This window comes from Melitaea cinxia, chromosome 11, assembly GCF_905220565.1.
Source record: "Melitaea cinxia chromosome 11, ilMelCinx1.1, whole genome shotgun sequence".
Classification (NCBI taxonomy): Eukaryota; Metazoa; Arthropoda; class Insecta; order Lepidoptera; family Nymphalidae; genus Melitaea; species Melitaea cinxia.
The window spans coordinates 7,751,084-7,777,452 of record NC_059404.1 but is presented as its reverse complement, the minus strand read 5'-3'; the positions used below and the strand labels follow the sequence as shown (position 1 = coordinate 7,777,452).

General features: G+C 31.4%; 1 protein-coding gene across 1 annotated transcript in view; it reads right to left on the bottom strand.

The window, feature by feature from the left end:
* LOC123657905 (neurotrimin-like) overlaps positions 1-24,825 on the bottom strand; it is a 40,651-nt gene extending 15,826 nt beyond the window's left edge. The window contains exons 1-2 of the mRNA XM_045593395.1: positions 24,756-24,825; positions 1,155-1,214 (exon numbers count right to left, since the gene is read on the bottom strand). Coding sequence (XP_045449351.1) covers positions 1,155-1,214; positions 24,756-24,825 — 130 coding nt within the window. The remainder of the gene's footprint in view (positions 1-1,154; positions 1,215-24,755) is intronic.
* Positions 24,826-26,369: the final 1,544 nt, after the last annotated feature.

The window sequence follows — 26,369 nt, the reverse complement described above, 5'->3', positions numbered from 1 at the left end:
CCTCTAAGAATATGTGTACATAGTTTCATGATGATCGATTTAGTAGTTTTTGTGTGAAAGCGAACATTACATTTAAATGTATAATATTATATTATTAGGGATATATCAGCGTATAAAAAGGAATTTGTTAGGACTTGATAAATATATAATGGATTAATAAATACCACTTACATTGTTACATAATACATAAAAATGAAATACGCGCTAGGATTCAAATAAAATCATGAGAAACACAACTTTGAAAACCGTTTTTAATCCTTTTGCGTGTTAATACCGAAACAAACACGAACTACGTAAATTATGTTTTTTTTATTTGTTTTATCTGTGACTTTTCCATATTCCTGACTTTCGTTTTGCAGAAATATTTCTTATAGACAGTTCATTATGTATTTAGATGCTTTGTGTTGTAAAGTGTATTTAAATCAATAAATAGTCTTTTGGATAAAAAAAAATTTTTTTTTTTTTTATAGAAGTAGATATAGAAAGAAGACGACAAGATCACTTTCACACCATTCCTTTCTTCTTTCTAAAACTTATGATGAAACTGAAGAACTCCTAAAACTGATTGCTTAATTCGGTCACTATGTAGTGCATCCACCAAATTTCCTGATAAAAGACATATCAGCATACTTGCACACACACAAACATACACAGAAACACAAACATACACATATACCAACATACACTTACATACACGCACACACAAATACATATTGGTAACCCTTAGTTGAAATCATGCAGACATATCTGTAACAAAATTACTATTTTATTTCATTTTTTTTTTGTTTTTGTTTGTTTTTTATTATTTCACTCTTAACTTACTTAATGTTAAAAATTATGTATGTAATCTTTTGTAGAATGTAATGTAACTTTATAATCTATAATGTAACTTAGAACTCTGAACAACTCGTGGCAAACTAATGAAAAGTAAAAATTGTAGAATTCTTGGGAGGAAAATCGCTTCTCCTTAATACAGATAGCTCAGCTACCTGGCTAGGAGAAGTAGAGATCATAATAGTAATTGCTTTCAAATTACACCTAGAAACTGATTGTTCCTTTTTTGTCACTTGTTACTTGAATATGTTGTGTAAATACGGAAATAAATAAAAAAATAAAATAAATAAGAAAAAAATAAAATAAATAAGATCACTTACCATTGGGAACCTCTATAGGAGCAACGGATACTACATTTACTCCGTTGGGCATTCCCTGACCTGAAAAAAAATAAAAATAAAAACTTTTTACGTGCAAACTTTCTTCTCTTTTTTCCTTTTAATTTTACCTCAATTAAACAGCATTTTGAAAAGGAATTAACAAGTCCGTTTCAGTACACGTACAGTATATGTACTCGTATATGTGTATCTTCATATGTAAGGGTAAAAATAATTAATCTTTAAACACTATCAAGATGTAGTATTCGAATTACACATTACAACTTTTTAATTAATAATAAGAACGAAGTTTAGTAAGATACAATAACTGCTTCGCTTAGTTAGAACGCTAACTTTCCCAAAGAATAAATGGATCATTATTACATTAAAATATCATCCACTTAGCGGTATAAACTGTTATTTGCGTACAATAATAACATGTAAAAGTTTACTGCGTCGTTAAAAGTTTTCACTGTTTAATTACCGTTACCGAGTCGTAATAAGGGAAGTGCACACTGGATATTTTTCCATTTTATGTTACTGCATGCACTAATACATATAAATATGGTAATAAGAAATACTAAATCCCTCAATTAAAGTGAGGTAATTTTAAATTTAACCTGCGTGTTTGATTCATTTTATTAGTTAATTTACTTAAATGTATAAATATGAATTTAGTTCTTTTCACATTAAAAGGTACAGTGCACTATTTTATTATAAATATAATTACATTTGTACTGAGTATAGAATCGTTTTATATTAAGTAACATAATTGTTTTGTTTTTATCACATCATCAAGACATCAAGACATCCTTTAAATTTTATTGTTATTGTCTAACAGAAACTAGTCTTCCCTGTTGTCGTTGTGTATAGCATCATAAAAATAAAGTTAAAAATCAGTCGTTAAATAACTTTGTTATCGGCACCACTAACTTTATGGATATGATGGATAGGGACTGTATTAAAACGTTAGCGCTACGGCTCTGGGGAACGGTTGTGGTTGTACACTCCATATCGAATAATTGCAACGAGTGTTAACGATTTACTGTTATCACGTACTTACAATGCTTAGAATTGAAGACATTAATTATGATTGAAAACAATTTTAATTAAAAATAGAACACATTTCATACTTCAAAGCATTTTGGGTGGGTTTATCATTGCAGCGAAATGTAGACTAGGTCAAGTAGATATCGTACGTACATATCTTTCATTTTTTTACTTTGGTGTTACTGTATAAAAGAAACTACCATTAATTAAGTTAAAATAGGAAAGGAAGTGTCCAGTATAATCTTATCAAATCTCCGTTAAATTTAGGGGGTTCATACTTGCTAAGATACATTTGATCCTCTTTCTTTAGGGACTTAACGTAAATTGCATTTTTTTACTTAAAACGATTTTTCATGAATGTCTCGTAAGGTTTTCTTAATAATGTTCATAAAAATATATCTTCAAGTATATCTTTATTTTTACTACAATACAAGGTATTTGTGTCAATATGCGCTTTTAGATATTTGTACTATTTTTCAGTGTACGAGATATTACTCCTAAATTACTAGTACACACTAAATCAAGCTATTTACATCTACGAAAAATCTCTAACATAACGCACAACATAATTTTCATTTTGCGGTGCAAAAAAAAGGCGATATATTATAATTGTGTTTGCTCGCAAACGAAAAAAAAACCGACTTCAATTATATCGACAAGTAATACAACGTAGATCGACGAAAAAATAGTCAAGCAACTACGCGTTATTAAAGATTACTCAAAAAGTAGTTATCAGATCTCGATAAAATTTATATGTGACCACATGATAAACATCGGCTTTCGATTAAATTAAAAATTATCAAAATGGGTACACCCAGTAAAAAGTTATTACGGATTTTCGAGAGTTTCCCTCGATTCCTCTGGGATCCCATCATCAGATCCTAGTTTCCTTATCACGGTACCAAACTAGGGATATCCCCTTTCCAACAAAAAAAGAATTATCAAAATCGGTATATCCAGTAGAAAGTTATGCGGTATAATACAACGTAGGTCGACGAAAAAAGCGTCAAGTAAAAACACATTATTAGATATAACTCAAAAAGTAGTTGTTAGATCTCAAATAAATTTAAATGGGACCAATTGGCACACACCACCTTTCGATTAAAACAAAATTTGTCGAAATCGGTCCACACGGGCAAAAGTTCTGATGTAACATACATAAAAAAAAAAAAAAAAAAAAAAAAAAAAAAATACAGTCGAATTGAGAACCTCCTCCTTTTTTGGAAGTCGGTTAAAAATGACGAAGAAGCGTTTGGAAATACTTTTACTTCCAAACGCTTCTTTCAACGGAATCGACGCGCACACAGCGGAGTCAAATCAGAAATTAATTATTTTGTTTTCTCAAACTTTCCATTATATTATTTTTCATGAACTCAATATCCACTTTATCTTTTATCGTAAAGTATGATTATCTCTCAATTTTTAAATGCTTGTTAATGGACGCGATATTGATTATTCACACAGTGAGTGTCACAGTTTGAAGTGTGGATCCATTTTCCTAACAGTTAACAATATCACGACACTTTTATTTACCTTGTTTTTGTTACAAGGTTCTGGAAAAACGTACTAAAATATTATGTAGCCAGTAGTCTTCCACGGTTAATGTACTAATCAACACAAAAATAATTTTTCAATTTGAATCAGTAGTTCCTGATATTAGCGCGTTCTAACAAACAAACAAACAAATACACTCTTCAGCTTTATAATATTAGTGTAGATTTACACGCAGATACATCTTTATTCGGTTTTTTAGTATTTGAAAACTATTTGACTAAGCATACTACGGTATGTCTGTTATTATTTCATAACTGAACTCATTTGTCAAAATTAGAGATTCCAGTCAAAGTACGTGTTATAGATGGTTAATATCCTTCCTGTCTTCTTCATTCTACGTAATATTACCGAAATCATCTGCTCTATTGGAAGCCATTAATTCGAATAATTAAATGTTCTTGATGCTTTCAAGAGACTAAGGTTCTGGTTACTAGAAGATTCGTTAAGGACCCTTAAGTTTTTGTCAAGACAACTACTTATTTATTATTAGTTACAGATCTTGTTTTTCGAAAGTCGGTTGAAACAAATCGAAGTTTTATAGGCCCATATAGGTACAATTTTACACTTTCAGCGTGGGCAGCTGCTCTAACTGAAACGCTTGTAGAATTCTAAATTTTATTTATCAAACTGTGCACAACTCCACTATTCACTAACGAGTAAAAATAAAAACGTACATGAATAAAACTAACACACTGAATAACAGAAATATATCGCGTATTTTTATGTTATGTCATCTGATCAATATTTTAAGACTAATGAAGATTGTTTCGTTTTTACGTAGGTATCACATTTATATACATTAAATATTAACTATACTTATCAAACCTAATTAATTTTTTCAACTATTTCACTCCAGATTTACTTGGGATTTACGAATACATATGACACTCACGTATGTGACTTATGATGCTCATAAAATCAAATTTTTGGTATTCCCAAAGTTATTAAGTATCCAAAAATGATTTTCTTTTTTTTTTGCCAAAATATAATTTGGACTGTTATAAAAATAAAATACCTATATAGTAATTACTATTATAGAGTTAAGCTAACAAATTTTGAGTACTATTTTGGTTGTATAACGGCATGAATATTTTTAAAATGAAAACTTTTCAAAACTGTTCAAATTTTTTAACAAAATTTAAAAGATTGTTTATTTATTTTGAAATATAATGAGATGAAGAATTTTCTAGGTTAAAAAAGTAAAAAAATAAAGCTTTTCGTTAGAAATGTATTGTTAAAGTTAAATTGTTTTCTCTCGCAGATGAAAAGAAGAAGATTATTAGATTGTTAGATTAATTAGAGAAATTAAATATGTTCAAATATATTTTTTTATTAATATCTCCATACTAGAAGAAGGTCCCTTCTTATATATAGGATATGATATGGAGCAAAATACGACTCACTAGCCTAAACCGGATTGGCGGATATCGTGTATCTAAGATAACAACTTGGAATAACAGCTTAACGTGCTCTCCTAGATATGGTAGGAGGAGATCCACAAGAACAGACACAGAACGAATACAAATATCCATAGTGAGTGACAATCGAACCTGTGACTACCGATGTTTAGGTACCTATATAGCACAGTTACAACAATACCAGAGCTGTTGTAAACTTTAATTGGTAAATGAAATAAAACATTACAAACACAGGTTGACCTTCGAGTTAGCTGCGGGCGGTCACTGTTTGTACGCACTCTTATGTATGTAATATGTCAATAAAATCCGATGGTTGTTCACTTGTAAGTTTTAAATGTAAATAATTGTTAAAAATATTTGGTTCTAAATATATACTTAACATTGTATCACATTCTAAAATCAATAATATTTCTGTTTATTATGTGTGTTATTATATCATGGACCTAAGGGCAACACTTATTTATAGCGACAGTTTGTGATTTAATACCTAGTTATTACCTATTATATATTTAGTATTTTTATCAATAACATTTACAAAGTTATTATTTAAATTATTATTGTTTAAAATAGTAATATATGTAAAACGTAATTAATATTTCAGTGTTGCTATAATCCGAATTCAATAATACCTGCACATAAAAGTTGGTAATCAGGGAATATTGAAACGAGAGTAACAAATTACAATACATTAATTTGCAAAATTGTTCTCGTAATTAATACTTTATTACAACACAAACTATAACAACGTAAGCGGCAAAGTTAATTAGCGAACACATCACACCGGTTTTAAATTAATCCGTAATTGGCTCTTCGATCTCATCGGCACATTAGCTAGGATTGGTTGTTGTTGAGGGGTACGTATGTGTAAACATAATATATAGGTACATTACGTAAAGCGCTGACAGCCACACTTCTAACGACAAGGTTCCATTATCGGCGCAGATGAATAATTGACGACACTATGATCCCTGGATGCAGAACAACTTTTAAGTTTTAAATTTAAACTCTACTGTATACTTTACGTCTTTCGTGGTCTTACTATTTTATGTTACTTATGATATATTTATGGCGTGAAGTATGAAATGTTATGCATTTTGGTAATGTAATTTTTATTGTTAGTAATAATAATTGATATTAATTACTATCATATAGTTATTTTGTTTTTTAAGCATTATCTACTCGATTGTATAAAATTAAATTAAATCTATCCATAATTTCAATAGCCACCATCTTCAGTACCGATGTAATAGTAAAGTATTGTAATTATTTATACGAGTTTATAGTGTAGTAATTGTTTTATTTGATTTTTGCTAAGCAACAAAAAAATAAATACATAATAAATGTTAAGTAGATAATATAAATAGTTTTCTTTAGGTAGAGTAAATATGAATAGATGTATTTATATATAATTTGTATCGATTGTGTACTCTGTGACTGTCGAAGATTCCACAATGCTTGAAGACAAAAGTCTTAGAGCAATGCTACCTGCGTATGTTAACATATGTAGCCGAGACGTGGACACTGATGAAGGGACTGGTCCACAAGTTTAAAGTCGTTCAACGTGATATGGAACGGGCTATGCTTGGAGTTTCTCTTAAAGATAGGATTAGAAATGAGACTATCCGCGAGAGAACGAAAGTAAGCGACATAGCCCACAGAATTAGCAAGTCGAAGTGGGCTGGTCATCTGTGTTGCAGGACCGATGGCCGTTGGAGCAGAGACCGCGTCTTGGCAAACGCAGTGTGGGACGTCGTTCGGCCCGTTGGACCGACGATTTAGAATATCATTATATTTATTTATGAGAGGATATTTTAGTCAATGGCCTTGCTCTTCAATGGATACTAGCTTTTTAATCGACGAATGTATGTTTTGTTTTATATTGATACGAGTAACACAAAACTACAGCGTGTCTAAACATTAGTCTTTACAGTAAAAAAACTATACAATATTCTCGCCTTGCCTTTCCTATAAAATGATCATTATATCTACCCATTATTTCTATGATATTAAGATTTTGGTACCATTTTAGCGATTTCAAAATCTTGACTTTAAAAACTTTCTTAACCAAGAACCGTCTTTTATGGATCTTGATTAAGAGAGTTTTTATAGAGAGAGACGCTAAATTGTACAAAGTAAGCTAGAGTGGAAAAGTCGTAATTTTTATGTAGTAAATTAAAACTCAATTCATTTTAATTTACCTCTCAATAGGGATAGAATATTTAATACAAATTTATAGAAATCGTCTGGCATTTGATTATCGATTGTATTCTTACAAGCGATCGTAAGAATGATGGTTCCGTTTTATGACTAAATAAAAAAAAAAAACTGTTTTTGATGTTGGTTCTTTGTTTTTGTTTTTTACTAGAATTCCCGGCTAAATTCGTACCGCTATATTTTTTTTTCGAAATGTAAGTATATCGATTTTAGTTTAATTATCCTCTATACAAAACCTTATCCTGACAATAACGAATGCAGCAAAAAAAAAAGAGTTATCCGATCTGTTGCAGTTATTTGAAATTTATGTATGTCTATATCTTTTTACACTTTATTTTTATTTATATAGTTTTATTTCTAGAACCTAATAAAATGGTACATAAATTTATGAGTATGTATTAACAAGCTTAGTATAATCCCCCTTTCATTTCATTACGTGTATTCTCCCCAACAACTTTTAACCTAATTAATTGAATTTCATGTGGTGCAAACATAATGCAATTGATTTCGCAAGTAATACTCGAAAAGTGGTTTATACTTAAAGGAAAATTGACTAACAGATACCGATAGTCATTCTGTAATACTTACAAAGTATAATGTAGTATTGTCATTACACATCGCTCGCTCCCTCCAGCCTGTAATATCCACCACGCTACTCTAATGCGGGTTGGCGGACATATTCTCTGTGAGTAACGTTCGCTATCAGATGCACATGATAACAACCGGGACCGATAGCTTAACGTGCTCTTCAAGGCACGTTTGGGAGACCCACGAGGTCAGCACAGAAAAATATGTGTATGGCCAATACAAATGTTTTTCATTTATGGGGATCGAACCCGCAACCGGCAGCGCAACAACCACAAATCAGTGCTGTGACCGTTGCACCAACGCGTCGTCAATGTTACACATGTACATTAATGTTACATTACATTACTAATACATTTATACTAATATTATATGTTTTGTATTATTGTTTATTTGTGGTAGATAAAATTATAAACAGCTAGACCGGATTTAAAAATACTACGTTATCACTGAGTCACATTACATAGGCTATATTTTAACGGAGAAAAAGGAACAATCAAAAATTGTCTAAATCCATGCCTGCAAGGCGTATTTGGAAAACTGATATTTTCTATATGAAAAAGTAATAAGAATACCTATATGAAAAATTACTAATTTGCCAAAGTATGTTTACGATTTAAAAATATTTTGTTTGAAAATAAATTAACATTTTTATGCATGTTGTAGTGCTAAATATTTTACGATGTATGAAATTATAGGAGCATAGTCAGAGTTAATAGTTGTTGTTAATAGTTGGATCGTTCATAAAATAAACACGTGTACTAACTCTGTTTGATTTTTGTTCGTTTCTAAAAGATAAAATAGACTAAAAAACTATACATTCACAATTTTAAAATATCTATACATCTATATCTATACTAATAAATAAAATTGGAGTGTCTGTTTATAATATTAAAATAACCACATATTACTAAATGCATATGGATACACGATACATATACCAAATGAACTTTTTTTTACAATTTTTGTCTGTCTGTCTGTTAAGGCTAATCTCTGAAACGGCTGGAGCTGATATAGTGAGGAGTAACTTAGGCTACTTTTATTTTAGAAATTTATTTATTTTATAACTCTGCGAAGTGAACAAAAATTAAAAAATTCCACGCGAACGAAGTCATGGGCACAGCTAGTAATATTTTCTATAATATTATAGTATATGTAATTTATATTTAGGAGGTTATGACTAAATTTTATTTTGCTAAAATATATTATGAATATCTAGCTCTAAGAATATTTTGATTAACATCTAAAGAGACAAAAACATATCATGAACGTGTTTTAGACTAATTCATCGTTTTTTTTTTTTTTGTCAAAGTACGCTTTGCTACGAATTCAAATATGTGACTTTTTTGTAGAGTTATTAATTTAAAAAATCTGGTGATCCTGATTTTCTATGGCCCGATGTCTATTGAAAGATTTTTCGAAAATTTCTGCCCTTCAAGTAAATACGATTACAGTTGAAAATCGCAAGTTGCGACTTTAAAAGTCTGACATAAATTTTGTTGTGTCCGCGTTTGCAAAAGCGCTCTGTGACATTGATTATATGGGTGCTACAAATATTGTGGTTAGAAACTATCTAACAACAGAATTTCTCGCACACTAAAGGAGTACACATGATTTTAAGGAACCAAATTCTTATCCATATTATTTTAATGCTGTGTGGTTACGGTATTAAAGAATATAGCCACCCCCTCTCTTCCCGTGGGCGTCGTAAGAGGCGACTAAGGGATAACACAAGTCCACTACCACCTTGGAACCTAAAAAGCCGACCGATGGCGGGATAACCATCCAACTACTGGCTTTAAATACATAGGCCGAAGACAGGCAGCAGCGTCTTCGGTGCGATAAAGCCAGTCTTGCAGTCACCAACCCGCCTGCCCAGCGGGGTGACTATGGGCAAAACACATTAGTTCACGCCACTTTTGGTTCGAACTTGTGAAGGCCTATGTCCAGTAGTGGATTGCGATAGGCTGATGTGATGATGATGTGAGTATTTTAAAGAACATTCTGGTTCGCAATAAAATTTTCATAATAAGGCTCTAAAAGTGATTATAAAGGCTAAATAAAATTTTCATTTACTCCTGTCAAACACAATTGTATATTTAGAAAATAATGAAATATACATCTTTGTCTAATTAAAATTTAGTGTAATAAATAATTTATAAAAGCGAAAGTAAAATGGTATTTCTTAATAATTGACATTAAAAGTATATTTAATTTAATCTGTGTAATTATTTTGTTGCTTTATTATTTCTGTTTTTCTTTTTTATGTGCTGATTATCGTGTATGCTGTTTTTTCATTGTATGGAACTTGTCTGAAATTATATTATTATTAAAATTATAAAATTAAGTTTAAACAAAACTGTATTGACATCAATATTTAAGAAATGTTAGGTACTAGAAGTCTCGCTATTCACCCATGCACAAATTTGCTGATAAACAAACAATTATTTGCTAATACATTGATATTTTAATTTTGAATTGACCAGGTATTTCATGAGACAAGAATTTTTTAATAAATTATTTTTTTTATTAATACGTCACAATTTTTCTCCTCAGGCGTTTACATCGTCAGGCAAATAAGGAATTAAAAAATACTATACAATATTACTGAAGAAATGAGTAAATATTACGCTATTCATCACACGATAAATAACTGGCAGTTAGAATAAAGTCTAGATTTGATTAATAAAACATAAACGATACCGGTCAAGTGCAAGTTGGACTCGTGCATTTTCCCTACCATTATCTACAACAACGGCAAAAACCATGTCTGTTGTATAGGAGCCCTTACATATTTGTTTCATTTCGATCTAATTATTTATTTTTAAAGTGAATATATAGCTAAATATTATTTGAATATTTCAAGCATCTACCTGTTACCGCTATCAATATCTAGGAAAAAAATCACATATGGGCGCACCTTTATTCTGTTTTTTAGTATTTGTTGTTATAGCGGCAACAGAAATACACCATCTGTGAAAATTTCATCAGTTTAATTATTAAGGTTCATGAGATACAGCCAGTTGACAGACGGACGGACGGACGGATAGACAGTGGAGTCTTAGTAATAGGTTCCCGTTTTACCCTTTGGGTACGGAGCCCTAAAAAACAGATGACATGAAAATAATACATATAAATAATATATGATAAAATATGATAAATATATGATATTAACAGTTGGCCCAATAGACAACAATGACACATAACACTGTTTTGAATTATTGCTGCAAGTAAGTAACCGCAGTATTAACGTCAGTCAAATCATTTATTTGGTGTTTCAACTTTACAATAAAAACATATTTTATTTCCAATAATAATGATATTAATTTCGGTTAATCAAAATACATAATGTTACAATCATATTAAATAAAAATAATTTTGTTTAATACGTATAACGATTTTTTTATCAATTAATACATACATAAATAACAATAATAAGAAAATATAGTTTATGAGTATAGTACGCTTCAGCCTGTAATATTCCACTACTGGACATAGGCCTCTTTCCCCATGTAGGAGAAGGATTTGAGCTTAATCCACCACGCTGCTCCAATGCGGGTTGGTGGATATATTCCCTACTATGAGTAACGATCGCTATCAGGTGTACATGATAACGACCGGAACCGACGGCTTAACGTGCTCTCCGAGGCATGGTGGGGAAACTCACAAGGACTGCACAAACACCCGGACCACGGCAAACACCTGAATCGAACCTGCAACCGCCAGCGCAACAGGTACAATCCATGGCTGTAACCGTTGCGCCAACGCGGCGTATGACTATAGTAAAAAATATTAAATGAGATTTAAAACGAAATTAATTAATTTAACAAACGTATACATACTTGTATAATTTTGTACTCAAATTATATTTCAAAGTTCAATTCATTATTCAGCAACACGCAATAAAGCGACGGGTCAGATCGAGCTTCAAATCCATCATCTTAAAAGAGGAGCAGGCTTTTATTCAGTAATACGAAATTTTAGGGGTTGTATTTACTTTAGTAGATTTATTGAAACAATTCGACAGGTTGTTATGATAAGATTTTATCGATATAACTTTAGAATAATCTATATAATTTTTGTAAAATTATATTGTAATTTTGCTTTTCAATATAATTTGTTAATATATGTATCTTAACGTAGATTAGACATAATTTCAAAACAAAGAAAAAAGCTTCACTGATATTTAACGATAAATGCTTTACGAATAGGTACATTGACAATGTAAGCCACTAGTCTGTGTGAATTTTGTCTATAAAAAAAGGCAATCGAATATTATTAAATAACAATTTGCACGTTTGAGCGTCATTTTATACTTTATTTATGTTCATTTAAGTAGATTAATTATTCAACTAGAATAACAGATTTTCTTTAGTAATGATAAAATCCACAAGTGTTTAAAAACTAATTCACTTTTGAAATATAAAAACACTAGCTGGTACCCGCGATGTTGTCAGCATTTCATTAGTAGTTAAAGCACACGATTTTTTATCGCCTATTTAACTCTTTTAAGCTTTTTTAAGCAATAAAAGGTAGTTTATGTCCAATCACAAGGTTTACTCTATCTTTGTACTAAATTTCATCAAAATCCTTTTAGTGGTTTAGGCGTGAAAGCGTAAAAGACAGACACAGCTCGCCATTGTAATATTAGTATGGATTATTTACTGCATTATTATAAAACATTCCTAGCATTGTAATTTAAAGATCTCATAACGTTTGCTAATAACGTCATCTAAAATCTTGTTAAAATTCAGCACCGAGATATTAAGACTAAAAATAATTAAAACGCTACCAAAACTATTATGAAGAAACTTTTCCCAAGTTTCAAGAAAATGTTAATCGTTTCAAGGAACTTCATATTGTTTTTTTAAGGATTATTTAAATACATTCAGCAAGCATTATATTATATGCTATCATAAATAAGGCATATGAAATATGTTAGGTGGCTAAAAATAAAATTTTGATGACGCGTTATATTTAATACATAGCTCGATTCAGAGTATAAAATCTTATTGTTGGGCAAGGGTTCTTCATGTTGGAGAAGTGTTGGGAGAAGAACTTAATCCACCACGTTGCTCCACTGCGGGTTGGCGGATGTTACCTATTATGTGTATCGATTGAATGTCAGGTATTTATGATACTTCACGGTTGCGTGCGTTAGCAACGCCAACGACGACGACGAGGGCACCGCTGGTTTTTAGTGAGTAGTCTGGCATTGCACCTTCCGCCGGGAGCCTCACACTCCCGTCGCCTGCGGGTGGCGGGGTCAGTGCGTAAATGCATTTTCCAGCGATAAAAAAAAAGGTATTTATGATACCAACCGAGACCGATGGCTTATCGTGCTCTCAGAGGCACGATGGGGAGACCCATAAGGACAGACACCCAAACCGGAAATAAATATTTTTACAAATACAAATATCAATCTAGAGCGGAAATTGAACCAACAAGCCGTCAGTGTTTTAGGCCATTACTATACGCACCACTACACCAGAGCGGTTTTTAATACATAATGACTAGACCGTTGGCGCAGTTGGCGCAGGCGCGCTTTCTGGGTTTCGGTTTCGATTCCCGCCTGAGTCTGGGTGCGATATTTCTATTTATATTTATATATATGTATTATTTCTATGTATATTTATCAAAAAAAATGTTATAACAGTCGGCTGTTACCTGTAACACAAGCATTAAGTTGCTTACCATAGGAACAGACGACCGTGTGTATATGTTATAAGATATCTGTTTATTTATTATTTATTTATAAAAACCATTTTCGTAATATACAAAAATATATTTTAAATGACTCGAGACAAGATATTTTCAAATACTACTGCTGTGAGTCCTATGTATTTGAATTAGCAAATTTTACATGCCTAGGGTTAGTTTCGAAGCATTGTTATCATAAGGTCGTTACATAAATGAAATATCGGTTTTCTCTTTAACAATTTCGTTGTTAAGCTATTGCATAGCTTCTATCGCGGGCCTTGAGCGCGGGGACCGAATCCAGAAATTCCGTAACGAAAAAACCTCACGCTCCCCACTCCGACGGGCACGGAGGTGTGGCTTGAAGGCCGTGCATCGTCTAACGTCGTTTCAGTTCGGCAGTCTTCGACACGGCGTTGTGTGCGTGCGATTAGACGTACCTATTGTACGACTCTACGAAACTCGCACGAATCGAGACGAGCTGCTCCGAAATCGGACGAATACATAAGCAGCTGTTTATGAGGATATTAAGTCGCAAACTTATGTTTCTTATTTCAGTTATCATTAACCTATAGTTTCAATGATAAATATTCCTGAATAACCAACAGCTACTGTAAGATAATAAAACCCACATGTATTGTAAAATAATATTTATTTATTATATAATATAATATATAATTTTAATAAAAATATTTTAAGCAATATTAACTTTTTATTTATTTAATAAAAGAAAAAAATTCGTTTTCTTATCGGACACCACGCTCAAAAAGTGTAACTTGAATTAATATCAAAGAAAAAGTAATACTGCATATATAAAATAAATAAATAATTATAATTGCATAAGTTGATACAAAGTGCTATGCAATAGCTTTACCGCGGCAGTCCCCGAGTGCCACACGTCTTTTTTTATATTTATGTGACGTTATTTTACATTTAATGTTCACTATATTATATATTTAATATAATATATAAAACATATATTTTAAAACATATAGTTATATCATACTAATGACAGATATTCCACCAAACAACATTTGTTAGGTTACAGACAAAAAAAAACCGGTTAGATAGAAGCAGTAGTTTGAATGATGCTTTTTTGACCTAGGTAGGTTACATCAGGAAATTTCCTGTTCAAAATATAGAAAAGCCTGACTGGGTTAGTACCTCAACCATACAGAAGATAACAGCTGAATAATACTGTGACCAGAACTCCTGAGGGGGAATTGGGGATAGGGTCAGCAACGCGTTTGCGATGCTGCTAGTATTGCAGACGTCTAAAAGCTATGGCAATCGCTTGCCATCAGGTGAGCCGTACGCTTCTTTGCCGATATAGTTATATAAACACACAAATATATTTTTAATTTTGCGAGATGGCTTAGGCTGTATATATAATGCGGATAAAAAATCAAAAATATACCATCTCATGTAATCATCAACTCATCTGATTTAAGATTTTAAAATATTTTTGGTCAATCATAAAAAGAATAATATTTTAAATAATTATGTTGAAATCATTACATCCAGTAAAAAGTGATGATATACAACGTAGATCAACGTAAAATAGTCAAGTAAATACGCATTATTAGCGATAACTCAAAAAGTTCTTGTCAGATCTTAATTAAATTGAAATGGAAACTACATGGCACGTATCACATCTCGTTTAAAAACAATGCATCGGTCCATCCAGTCAAGTTCTGAGGTTAGATATAAAAAAAAAATGGAAATATAGTCAATTAAATAATGAATCATTAAATAGAGATAACTAGCACTGGCGCTGGCTCTCTGGCAAGATACTCTACCTTGGAGCTACTTTCATAAAATAGCAATGATAAAGTTCTTAGTGTACACGGATTTTGTATACTATCGAGTAACACGATTCTTTTTTATAACTATGGACACCATTACAACATAATTACGTCTCTTTTTATGGATACTGATTATTTTATTCATAACAAAATTAGATAAGCTTTGTAACATCTAAAGTGGAGTATATCTTCGTAATTATCATGCTTACTTCTTATTTATATTTTATAATTACTTCATAATTATTCTTCTACTTTCTTCTATTATTATACAACTTTCTATTATTATACTTACTTCGTAATTATTAATATATTAAGTATATATAAGTATAATAATTATGAAGTCTTAATTAGATTTATTTTAACGTTGTGTATTTGTTCAAATGACACAAGGAATAACACTAAATAAATAAGTTTGTTTTGGTAAGAGTCCTGTCTAGCACGTTGATCAAAATCAATCGTCACAGAGCTATCTTAAAAATGTAATATGTAACACTTCTAATTACTACAAAATTTGTATTATTCCCACGTTTTTTTCACATATAGCTCTTTTTATAAAAAGGCAAACAATATATTGGTACGAAATCATTCATGTGAGTATATTACTTGGCAGCTTATATTGACTAGTAGGTACAGATAAACTTACTCGGGTCACATTAGTAACATTCCACCAATGAATCTTAGTAAAGTCATAGACAGTGAACGACAAACAAAGGGATAATGGATGCCTTTTGAGATACCTGCAACGAGAGTTTGAAATGTCTGAATGCAAACATTAAACCGTAGTGTCAATGAACAAAGACAAATAGTTGAGTGTTTGACCATTACTATAATTGTGACTACACATAAATGAAACTAAATATATTCGCTCAATATTGTTGAATTCAAAAACATACTTACCTACCTGAATTTAGCGCTGTAAAATTTCAATGAAATACATTTAATATAAGAAAAGTATCTAGCAATCGGGCTATTTATTTAAAACAAGGCTCCATCTGTTTTTTTACCAAGTCTGAAAGGCAAAACAAAAATAAAATTATTCAAACCTATAAAAACATATACCCAGTAGGTATATTTTTTGCAGAAACGAAAGAACTTAATTTTAATGTAACCTAAATTTTTGTGAAAATATTTTACTCTTTTATTTACGCTTTTTTAGACAAATTAAAATATATATATAAATATTCTAGTTCTCTTAAATTTCAACTCTTATTTTATTAACCTTTACTACTGTTAGTATCCTCGTATATTTGTTTGTTTTGGGTGCATCACATTCTCTTTGAGTTTCTGCTGTAACGGTTACAACTTTATTTACTACAAGGCCTCCTAAGTTTTTTCGTGCCTTTTTTATCATGGTGAAATTCTCATGGATACTCTCTGCTTGAAAAAAAAAGAGAGTTATGTCAGTCTTAGATTGCTAAAACCCTATGGTGTACCGTCACAGCGCAATTAGCGGGATTGTGGATACGCTTTCCTACTCTCCCACAGTCCCACCTGGTGTCGTTTGAAATTGAACTCCTCACTCCCCAGACTCTTTCTATATCGAAGGTCATGTCAACTAAAATTAGATTGTCATTTTTTCTTCTCATGGTCCCGTAATGAGGACGCATCCTTTTGCTTAAATTTGCTTTATCAAGCCGTCAGGGCTTTACACTCTTGCGACAAATAGGCACGGCCGAGACATCGTACTGTAAGTCTTTCTGTCTCCAACTTCTTTCACATAGCAGTCTCACAGTAAGCGAGCATCATACCTTGGCAAGATCTCTTGTTTCGAACATTAGATTTAATAAAAATTAAAACCGATAGCGAGAGATCGGAACTCACAAAGGCAATCGATGTTTGCCATTGGTCTTCTGATGATTGACCATACTGAAGAATGCGCAGAGCAGTATCTTCATTAGCACCACACAGATCACATTGCGGTGTCGATTCCTTTTAGCGGTTTTCTAAAGATACTTCCCAAAGCAACCATGCCCTAAAAGGACCAACAGGAAGATTTACGGCTTTTTATATTCAACACACTCCTTCAAAACAGCTTCAAAATCAAGCAAAATCGCTTTGATTATTGAATTACCATTAGAAAGTTGAGTGACTTGTTCCTTCCATTTGTCAAATATCAATTCTTTAGCCTCGAATTTCCATCATCTTTCATCTAAATTGCGGGAGTTAATTATCTGGTTCACTCCCTCGGTGGAAACAGTAGGAACTATTCTAAAATCACAACCTTGGGTCAACTTATCATCGGAATGGCACAGCAACTACATTTTACTTATTCTGTTATCTCTCACCACCCAGTCGTTTCCGATTTTCCAAAACAGTGGGTCCTGGACAGAATCTTGAGAGACAAAACACATTATAAAGTGTTATTTCCATCTGTTGTGAGTTGAATAACACTGAGCGATTTGCAAGGTACGATTCAACGAGACGATAAAAACAAAGCGGAATCCTGTGGGATCTCAAGACTCTTACTATACACTCCAACGGAACAATATTAAAACGTTGACTAGTTGACTACACCTAAAGACACCACCACAATAAACCGACCCCAAGCAACCGATTTTACCGTTCGCGGTCTCAAAGAAACTAAATAATCTTGTGTTGATCGTTCTCGTCAAAAACCAAATTGATTGTTAGTCAGAGGTGGACCCACCGGATTTAGATACTTGACAATGCGAGCTGCCACAAGAGCCTACCTCGTCGAGTAGCACAATAAGCCGATATGCTGAAAGACTATGTCTCTCCTTACGAATAAGAACGAGCTGCTCTGACGTCCATGCACCAGGAAAATGACCCTGAATTATGCGGGCAGTAAATCGTCTCAGTCTAGGTTTAATGACGTCAACATCTAAGAATTTTACCCATATTCGACCTGAGATCCCATCTGGACCAGAAGAAACTTTGTCATTAAGAAAAATTAGTGTAATGCCCCATTCGGTGAAAAAAAAAATTAGTTTAACGCCTTTTGTGTTTTTATAAGTAGCAAAGTTTATGTTTTGGAGTAACGATTTATATAATTATTAAAAAAAAATGTTTTCTCTTCCCTTTTTCATTAGTTCATTAGTTTACTATGTTACAGAAAAAAAAACAATTAGACCGATTTTAAAACTTACTGATGCTATATTTTAAACATTAGAAAACATTAGGTTGTAAAAATATTTTGCAATAATATATAAGTGGAACAATAAAAATTAATATAAGTCTCAGCTGTTTCGTGTAGTAATATAATTATGGAAATTGAAGAAAGATATATTGAGAACAATACTTTTAATCTAAAATTATGAAAATTATCATTTTTATTTATTGGGATAAAAAAGTGTTGCGGTTTTAAAGGTGTCACTTTTCTAAATCCATTTGCTATTTAAATTTTATCAGTTTAATTGCATGATCAAAATGCAAAAAAAAGCGCACACGATATTTTGTGTGTGCGTGTTCGTGATTGTATGTCTGTATGTGTGTGTGTGTGTGTTTAAATAATTAGTTAGCTATCATTATAAGTTCGATACAATTTAAGCAAAACTGTTTCTAAGCACGACTTTTAAATACTAATTCTTAGTACTCGATAATTGAAGTAGAGTAAAGTTAACACGCGTTGGAGTTCCCACGGATCGTCTAGTTTGAATTTACGTGATCGATAAGATTAAGCGTTTCGGAAAATATTTTATTTCATCCACACATAAAACTGTCATACAATAAAAAATAAAAATAGCCTTAATTCTATTTTTTTTATTTTCAATTAACACCAGCGTAAGTATTGTAAAGTATAAACATATGTATATATTAAACTATGTATATGATTATTGGTTCTATATAATCAATTTTTAACATAACTTAATTAATATTAATAATAGTCGCCTCTGCGGCGTAGGCCTCTCTTAAACTTTTCCAGGCATCCCATTCCTGCGCTTTCCGTATCCATAGCGGTCCACATCTCTGGTAGAAGATATCTCTCCACCTTTTAATTGGTCTCCCTTTTCTCCTTGACCTTTTTCTTGGTTCTGTTAGGCGTTTTTTAACAGACTTCAAAAATGGAGGAGGTTATATATTATGTATGTTCGGGGATAACTACGTCATTTATAAACCGATTTTGACAATTCTTTTTTTGTTGGAAAGAAGATATCCTAAGTGTGGTACGATGATAAGAAAACCAGGATCTGATGATGGAATCTCAAAAAAATCGATGGAAAACCTCGAAAATCCTTAATAACTTTTTACAGGGTGTACCGATTTTGGTGAATTTTAATTTAATCGAAAGCCGATATTTATCATGTGATCAGATTTAAATTTCGTTGAGATCTGATCACAACTTTTGGAGTAATGTTTGATAATGCGTATTTACTTGACTATTTTTTCGTCTACCTACGTTGTATTACTTGTCGATGTAATTGAAGTCGGTTTTTTTTTTCGTTTGCCAGCAAACACAATTATGTCTATCGTTTATTATTCATTCTACAGATGTGTATTGCCCAATGTCACTTGAGGAGGCTTGTTCTTTTCCTTACATCTATTATTTTTGTTTTATTCCTGACGCTGAAGTTGCTAACCTTATCTGATATTTTTATACCAAGCATAGTTTTTTCGATTTTACTTTGTAAGTGAGTAATTTTTTCTTCGTCCACTTTTCTCAGTAACCATGTTTCATATAAAAATATGATAGTCTATACAAAATAAAACAAAATATCTATTTCTCGATAGGCTTTTATTAATTTGCATAAAGTAAATATATCGTATAAATGTGTATAATAATATATTATGCCTTTTTTTTGTACATACATTACAAGAAAATATCTTAGTTAATTTATATTACAAAATTGAAATTATTGTTTAATCAAAGGATTGTTGACAACGCTCCTCTTATTACGCGACTAGAAAAAAAATGAGGCTCAACCAGATCATGTATCTGGACTGGATCAGGATAGAATGAGGTATGCCAGATCCGGCAAGCCTTATCAAGACCAGGTCTGGTCCAGACAATATAATAATAATTATGTTAAGTAACATATTTATAATGTAATAAACAATTTTTTCAAGAATATACATTTGTGTTTTTTAAAAGTACCGGACTGGGCATACTCGACCCGGACCAGGCAAGGTATGTAACGCAGATATGATTGATCCGGACCCGATCAGGAAATATCATCTTATCCTGATCAGGTCCAGACAAATCTTCTGCGTTACATACCTTATCCGATCCAGATCCCGGAGGAGATCCAGATCCAGGAGCCCGGTCCGGTCCTTCCAAGGAACATGAAAAAATTTCTACTCAGGTAGATTATTAGAGAAGATACCTTTGGCCACCTAGACGTTCGAATAATACAAAAGAAGATATCTGGTATCAGTTAATTTCATGATAATAATTGAAAGATATACGATACACATTATACAATTAAATAACATTTAAAAATATAGTTACATATATGCGCATCGGATTTATAAATATTATTAAATCATTTCCAGTTATCTGTAACGAGATATGAACAGAAAACACGTGTTAACATATGTTCACCTTTCGATAATAGTTGACGTCATTATATAAATATATGAAGATTGTATTAGGTAATGAAAATTTGTTCATGTTTGAAATTCCAATTCTTGTACTATTACTATTTAAATAAAAATACCTATTCATTTAACTGAGGTAGGACACAGCAGGATATATGCTGCTCAAAATCTGAAGCAGTCCGATTGAGGAAGTACCTCAACCTTACAGAAGATCACAGACATAGTACGATAATAATACTGCTTTCAAGTAGTTGTGTGTTCCTGTAGATAGTAGTGACTAGTGTTCCTAGGAAGATTGGGGTTATGATAGGCAAAGCGCTTGCGATACTTCTGGTGTTGCAGGCGCTTATAAGCTACCATACAGGCCATATAGCCATACGCTTGTTTGCGAACTAGTTCTACAAAAAAAAATTGTATTTGCTAAAAACGAAAAAAAAAAACCGACTTCAATCATCGACAAGTAATACAACGTAGGTAGACGAAAAAAATAGTCAAGTAAATACGCGTTATAAAAGATTACTCAAAAAGTTGTGATCAGATCTCGATAAAATTTAAATGTGACCACATGATAAGCGTCAGGTTTCGATTAAATTAAAAATCATCAAAATCGGTACACCCCGTAAAAAGTTATTTTATATAATACAACGTTGGTCGACGAAAAAATAGCCAAGTAAAAACGCATTAGTAGATACGAGTATAACTCGAAAAGTAGTTATTAGATCTTAAATAAATTTTAATGGAACAAAATGACACGCATCGCCGTTTGATTAAAAAAAAATTGTCGAAATCGGTCCACCCACTCAAATTTTCTGAACTAACATACATAAAAAAATACAGTCGAATTGAGAACATCCTCCTTTTTTGGAAGTCGCTTAAAAAAAATTAAACCGTCTCTGTACCTAATTTGACTTACTTCGGAGTAACTTTAACTGTTCAGTGTGTACATGTTTATCTTGCAAACTTCCTTACGATTAGACGTTGAATATTGGAATTTCGTATTTAGGACTGCTGTTTTTTGTTAATCATTTCCTGATAGTATTTCTATACTAAACATATATAAATTACAGTATGGTAGTGTAGTGTGATACATTTGTTTGCTGGTGCTTCTTTCTGAAGTTACTATTGATTTTTTTGTTATTTACTTCTACAAAAACGATATAAGTCACGCGGTATGAAAAAATATGAGGAGTGAAACAATGAAACAGCAGTGACGCTAAGAGTGATGTTGGAAAGTGACGATTTACAGCGCTTTTAGCTGTAGCAATATGTAAACATACCAGCATTACCTATACTAATAACAAGCGTAATTTTTGTAATTTTAGTTTAGAGTTTTATTGTTTTAATCGTTTTTACTTTGAATAATTAAACAGAATATTATTAAAATATTATAAATATAATATAAAATAAATAATAATATTAAAAAAAATGGAGAATGCAATAAACAAATAGCCATTAATATCAAATTACTTTCCTTTATCTGTAATTACACAAGAAAACTTTCGCTTCATCATAATATAATAGAAATGCAAAAGAATGTTTACTATGGAGTATACTATGGAGGATAGTGAGTAATAATTATATAAATATTGTAATATACTAGCTTTCTACCGCGGCTTCGCTCACGAGCTTAAATAGTCTATGTCACTCAGTTATAACGTAGAATCCGTCTGTTGAAAGAATTAACAAAACGGTTTAACAAAGAAAAAAAAAATAATAATAATTAATAAAATCTCATCTTTTTACTTCATAATGTAAATTAAGTTACTGACTTAAAAAAAGAAGGATGTTCTCAATTCGATTGTATTTTTTAAGTGTTACCTAAAAAAAAATGAATAGGAGTGGGTACTGATTTTGATGATTACTGTTTTAAACGAAAGCTGGTGCTTGTCAGATCAGATCCGACAAGTATTTTTTGAGTTACCGTTTATAATAAGTATTTAATTGATTATTTTTTCAAATACGTTGTATTTCTTGTCGATTTAAATTGAAGTCGGTTTTTTTGAACAAACATAGCTACATTTATTTTTCCTCCCTTTTTTTCCTCTTTATGTAAATTTTAGTAATACCCAATTCTGCACACCTTAAAACATCCGCTCTTGTACTAAGGTCGGCTGGTAGAGAATGCCTTTAGAATTAAGCCCGCCTTTTGTACAATTCTTTAATGTATTGCGGAATAAAGTAGCAATAAATAAATAAATATATATCATTGATGAATGGTATAAACTAAAATTAATCACAGGAATACAGCGATATCGTTGGAATATTTTTGTGTGAAAACATGTATGTTGTACACATGTATGTTGCGTCATTTGTTTTGATTGCTACAATCAGTATTGCAACTAGCTTTCATCAAAACCTAAGCATTGCAAAATTTATGTTTGACAGTTCTGTTGTATTATGTGTTGTCATAGCTTCCCTAGTCCTGTGTGTAGTTGAATTGTACATGATAAAATATATAAATAACAAAGGTTCATACAAATACTTCTCTCCTTTATACACATTTAAAAATAAATTCTAACCCTAAGGTTATATGAACTATCTCCATTGAGCGATAGAGACGATTTGTTGTACAATCATAATTTTATTTTCGTTTATTTATTTTCTTTGTCGTTTTCTGTTTTATATGTGCTTTTCAATATTATATTTATAAATCCATCCTTCTGATATAAAAGTAAATCTTGAGAGCTTTCGCCGGTCACCTGTATACCCACTTCAGTATTTTTGTTATCTGTTATTGTTTGTGTTATTATAGACTGACGCAATTTATTACTCCGCTTCTAAGTGAAGTACCATATTGAAAATCCATCAAAATTTAGGTTAGAAAAATAATATAGATATAATCAAAGTTAGGTTTTTAAAAGTATGACCGGAAAAGCAGTCAAATGTAGACAAAAACTAGTAAAGAAAAATCAAAAATATTATATATTTTTTGTAATGTTGTTACATTATATATAGATCTATATGCTGTTTATATTCGTGACATCCTTTTTACTTATTTCTGTTTCAAGACTAAAATAAAATCCTCAATACTGATTACAAATACTTTTTCATAGTCGATTTTTTTTTCAAACATGTTATATTACGTAATAACATTACATATTCAAAGCAAACATAGCTGACGTCACAACAACGAAGAGTTACATGGCATTACTCAGCTTTATTTTATTTATTGCAGTAATGGATAACATCCATAACTGTACGAGATGCCAGCGGATATCCGCGGATGACTCACAGATCGACCCCCGTCCGTTTTGTTTGTGATTCTTCCCCTTGTTAACTGAATTATGTTTAAGAAATACAAGAGCTTCTTATCTCGAACCCTCTGAATAAATCTTACTTTTGACGAATTTTTCGTTTCTGAGTGGAATCATCATCTCGTGCTTATAATTTAGACCATCTCTATTTTACCCTCGTAACGCTTATCAAATTAAATTTTGCGGTCTCTAATTAAAATAACCGACTCGACTTAATGCGAGAGGCTTTGAACAAAACTAGCTTTTAAAATTATTTCTGATTTTTTTAAATTTTTGTTATATCTGTTTTTATTTGTTATTAAATAAACGAATAAATTGTTTAAATCGTATACGTTTACTTAAATAATCGTATTAAAAGCAAATCTCTATCACTCAGAGAATAAGTACTAAGATACTCTTCTATCATATTCCAAAGAAAAATACAGCAATAAATTAAGCACGCCAGTGTTATTATTTTACCTATCAATAACAAAAACTTTTTTATAAGTTGCTATCAACTTAATAAAAATGCTAATTGCATTCACCACTCACCTGTCGTAGTGCAGCAGACCGTCAAAAGCGTTATCCATATCACACAATATAAATATATAAAAAGAGTCATTTTTAATAATATAAAAGTTATATTTCGTGAATATGCGAGTGAAGTCAAAGTTCAGCTATGTAGTTCGCGAAAGCGTGTGGGGTATACTACAGCGAGGAACGCGCGTGCCATCGCTAGGCGGTCTGCGGAAGCACTGCCGCGGGGTGCAAGCCGCCACTCCGCGCTAACTACCCCAGCCAGATAAACAAGGCCGAGGAAACCGGGAACAAGCAGACAAACTGTCTAGCTAGCCTTTATAGTCGGTATAGAATAATGGTACAATAAAATAAAACAAAAGACGAATAACAGGCTAGCGATCCATTGCTCTAGATTGTTCGCTGTCAAATATGCATAATCCAAACAATAAACGATTGTTGGATTAAGTTGAGTAAAATACACTGCGCGCGATTTATTCTGACAGATAAAAATGCATTGTTAGTGTAGTTAATTTTATTTGTAAAGCCAATATAACGAGAATTCTATGTGTTAGATAAATGTGTTTGAACAAAAGGCAATAAATATTTATAGTAGTTTACGGTTTCGATTCTTTTTTGATTTTAAAAAGATTTGGTTTTATAATATTCTACAAGAATCGGTGTAATACGTAAATAAATATGTATCTTACAAAGAAATTGTAATTCTCACAATAATAATTTTGCCTTAATTCACAGATAGCTAATCATTAATAGCGAATATGAAACTCTTGTTAAATTTCGAATTCATCAGTCGGAATTTTCGGAATACGCGGGAAATGACACGCGCAACGTGTTTGATTAATTTAAATACGCGTTTTTCCAGAGTTTATCGCAGTGATGGAAAGGAAAATGAAATTTTGAAAAATGAAAATACGTATTATTATGCACTTCAATTTTATTTGAAATCCATGTTAATAAGTAAGAAGAAATTTTACTTCAAGAAAATATAGAAAATGTAGACATACATTTAGAAAAAAAAATCAGGTAGCTTTGTGAAAAATTAAAATAAAAAGCAGTGTGTTAAACATAATTTATATTACATAATTAAGAGTGTGTGTAATGTTTATATGTATACGTAATATATGTATTAACTAAATTTAAACACGCACAGATATAGGATATTCCTTAATGAGTAAAATAGTATTTTCAAAAATACATCACTAGTGATACAAAAACATCCGTCATAAATTGAATTCTGTTAGATTGTACGTAAAAAAATATTTACGAATGGAATGTTACGCCATTTTTGTAGCTAGAATATCTGGTTGATTTTTAACAATATTTTATGGTAAAAGTTGTCATTTTTTATGTTTGAAATAAATATTTTCAAATTTTTTAAATATCAAAACTTAAAATTGCTCTCATAGATTTATATTCATTATCTCAGCGGCTCTACAGGTAACATACAGAGGCGCGTTTTCATGTTGAAATATATGTGTAAATGTTAATCATAAAACTATTTCTACTTATGTAGTGTGAGACTGGGATCTTTTTTCTGTGATCTTACAAGGGTTAAAAAAAACTTGTTCTGTATAATAAGAAGCTTTAATAGTAGATGATAACCTAATAGACCGTATAAGAAAGAGTTCT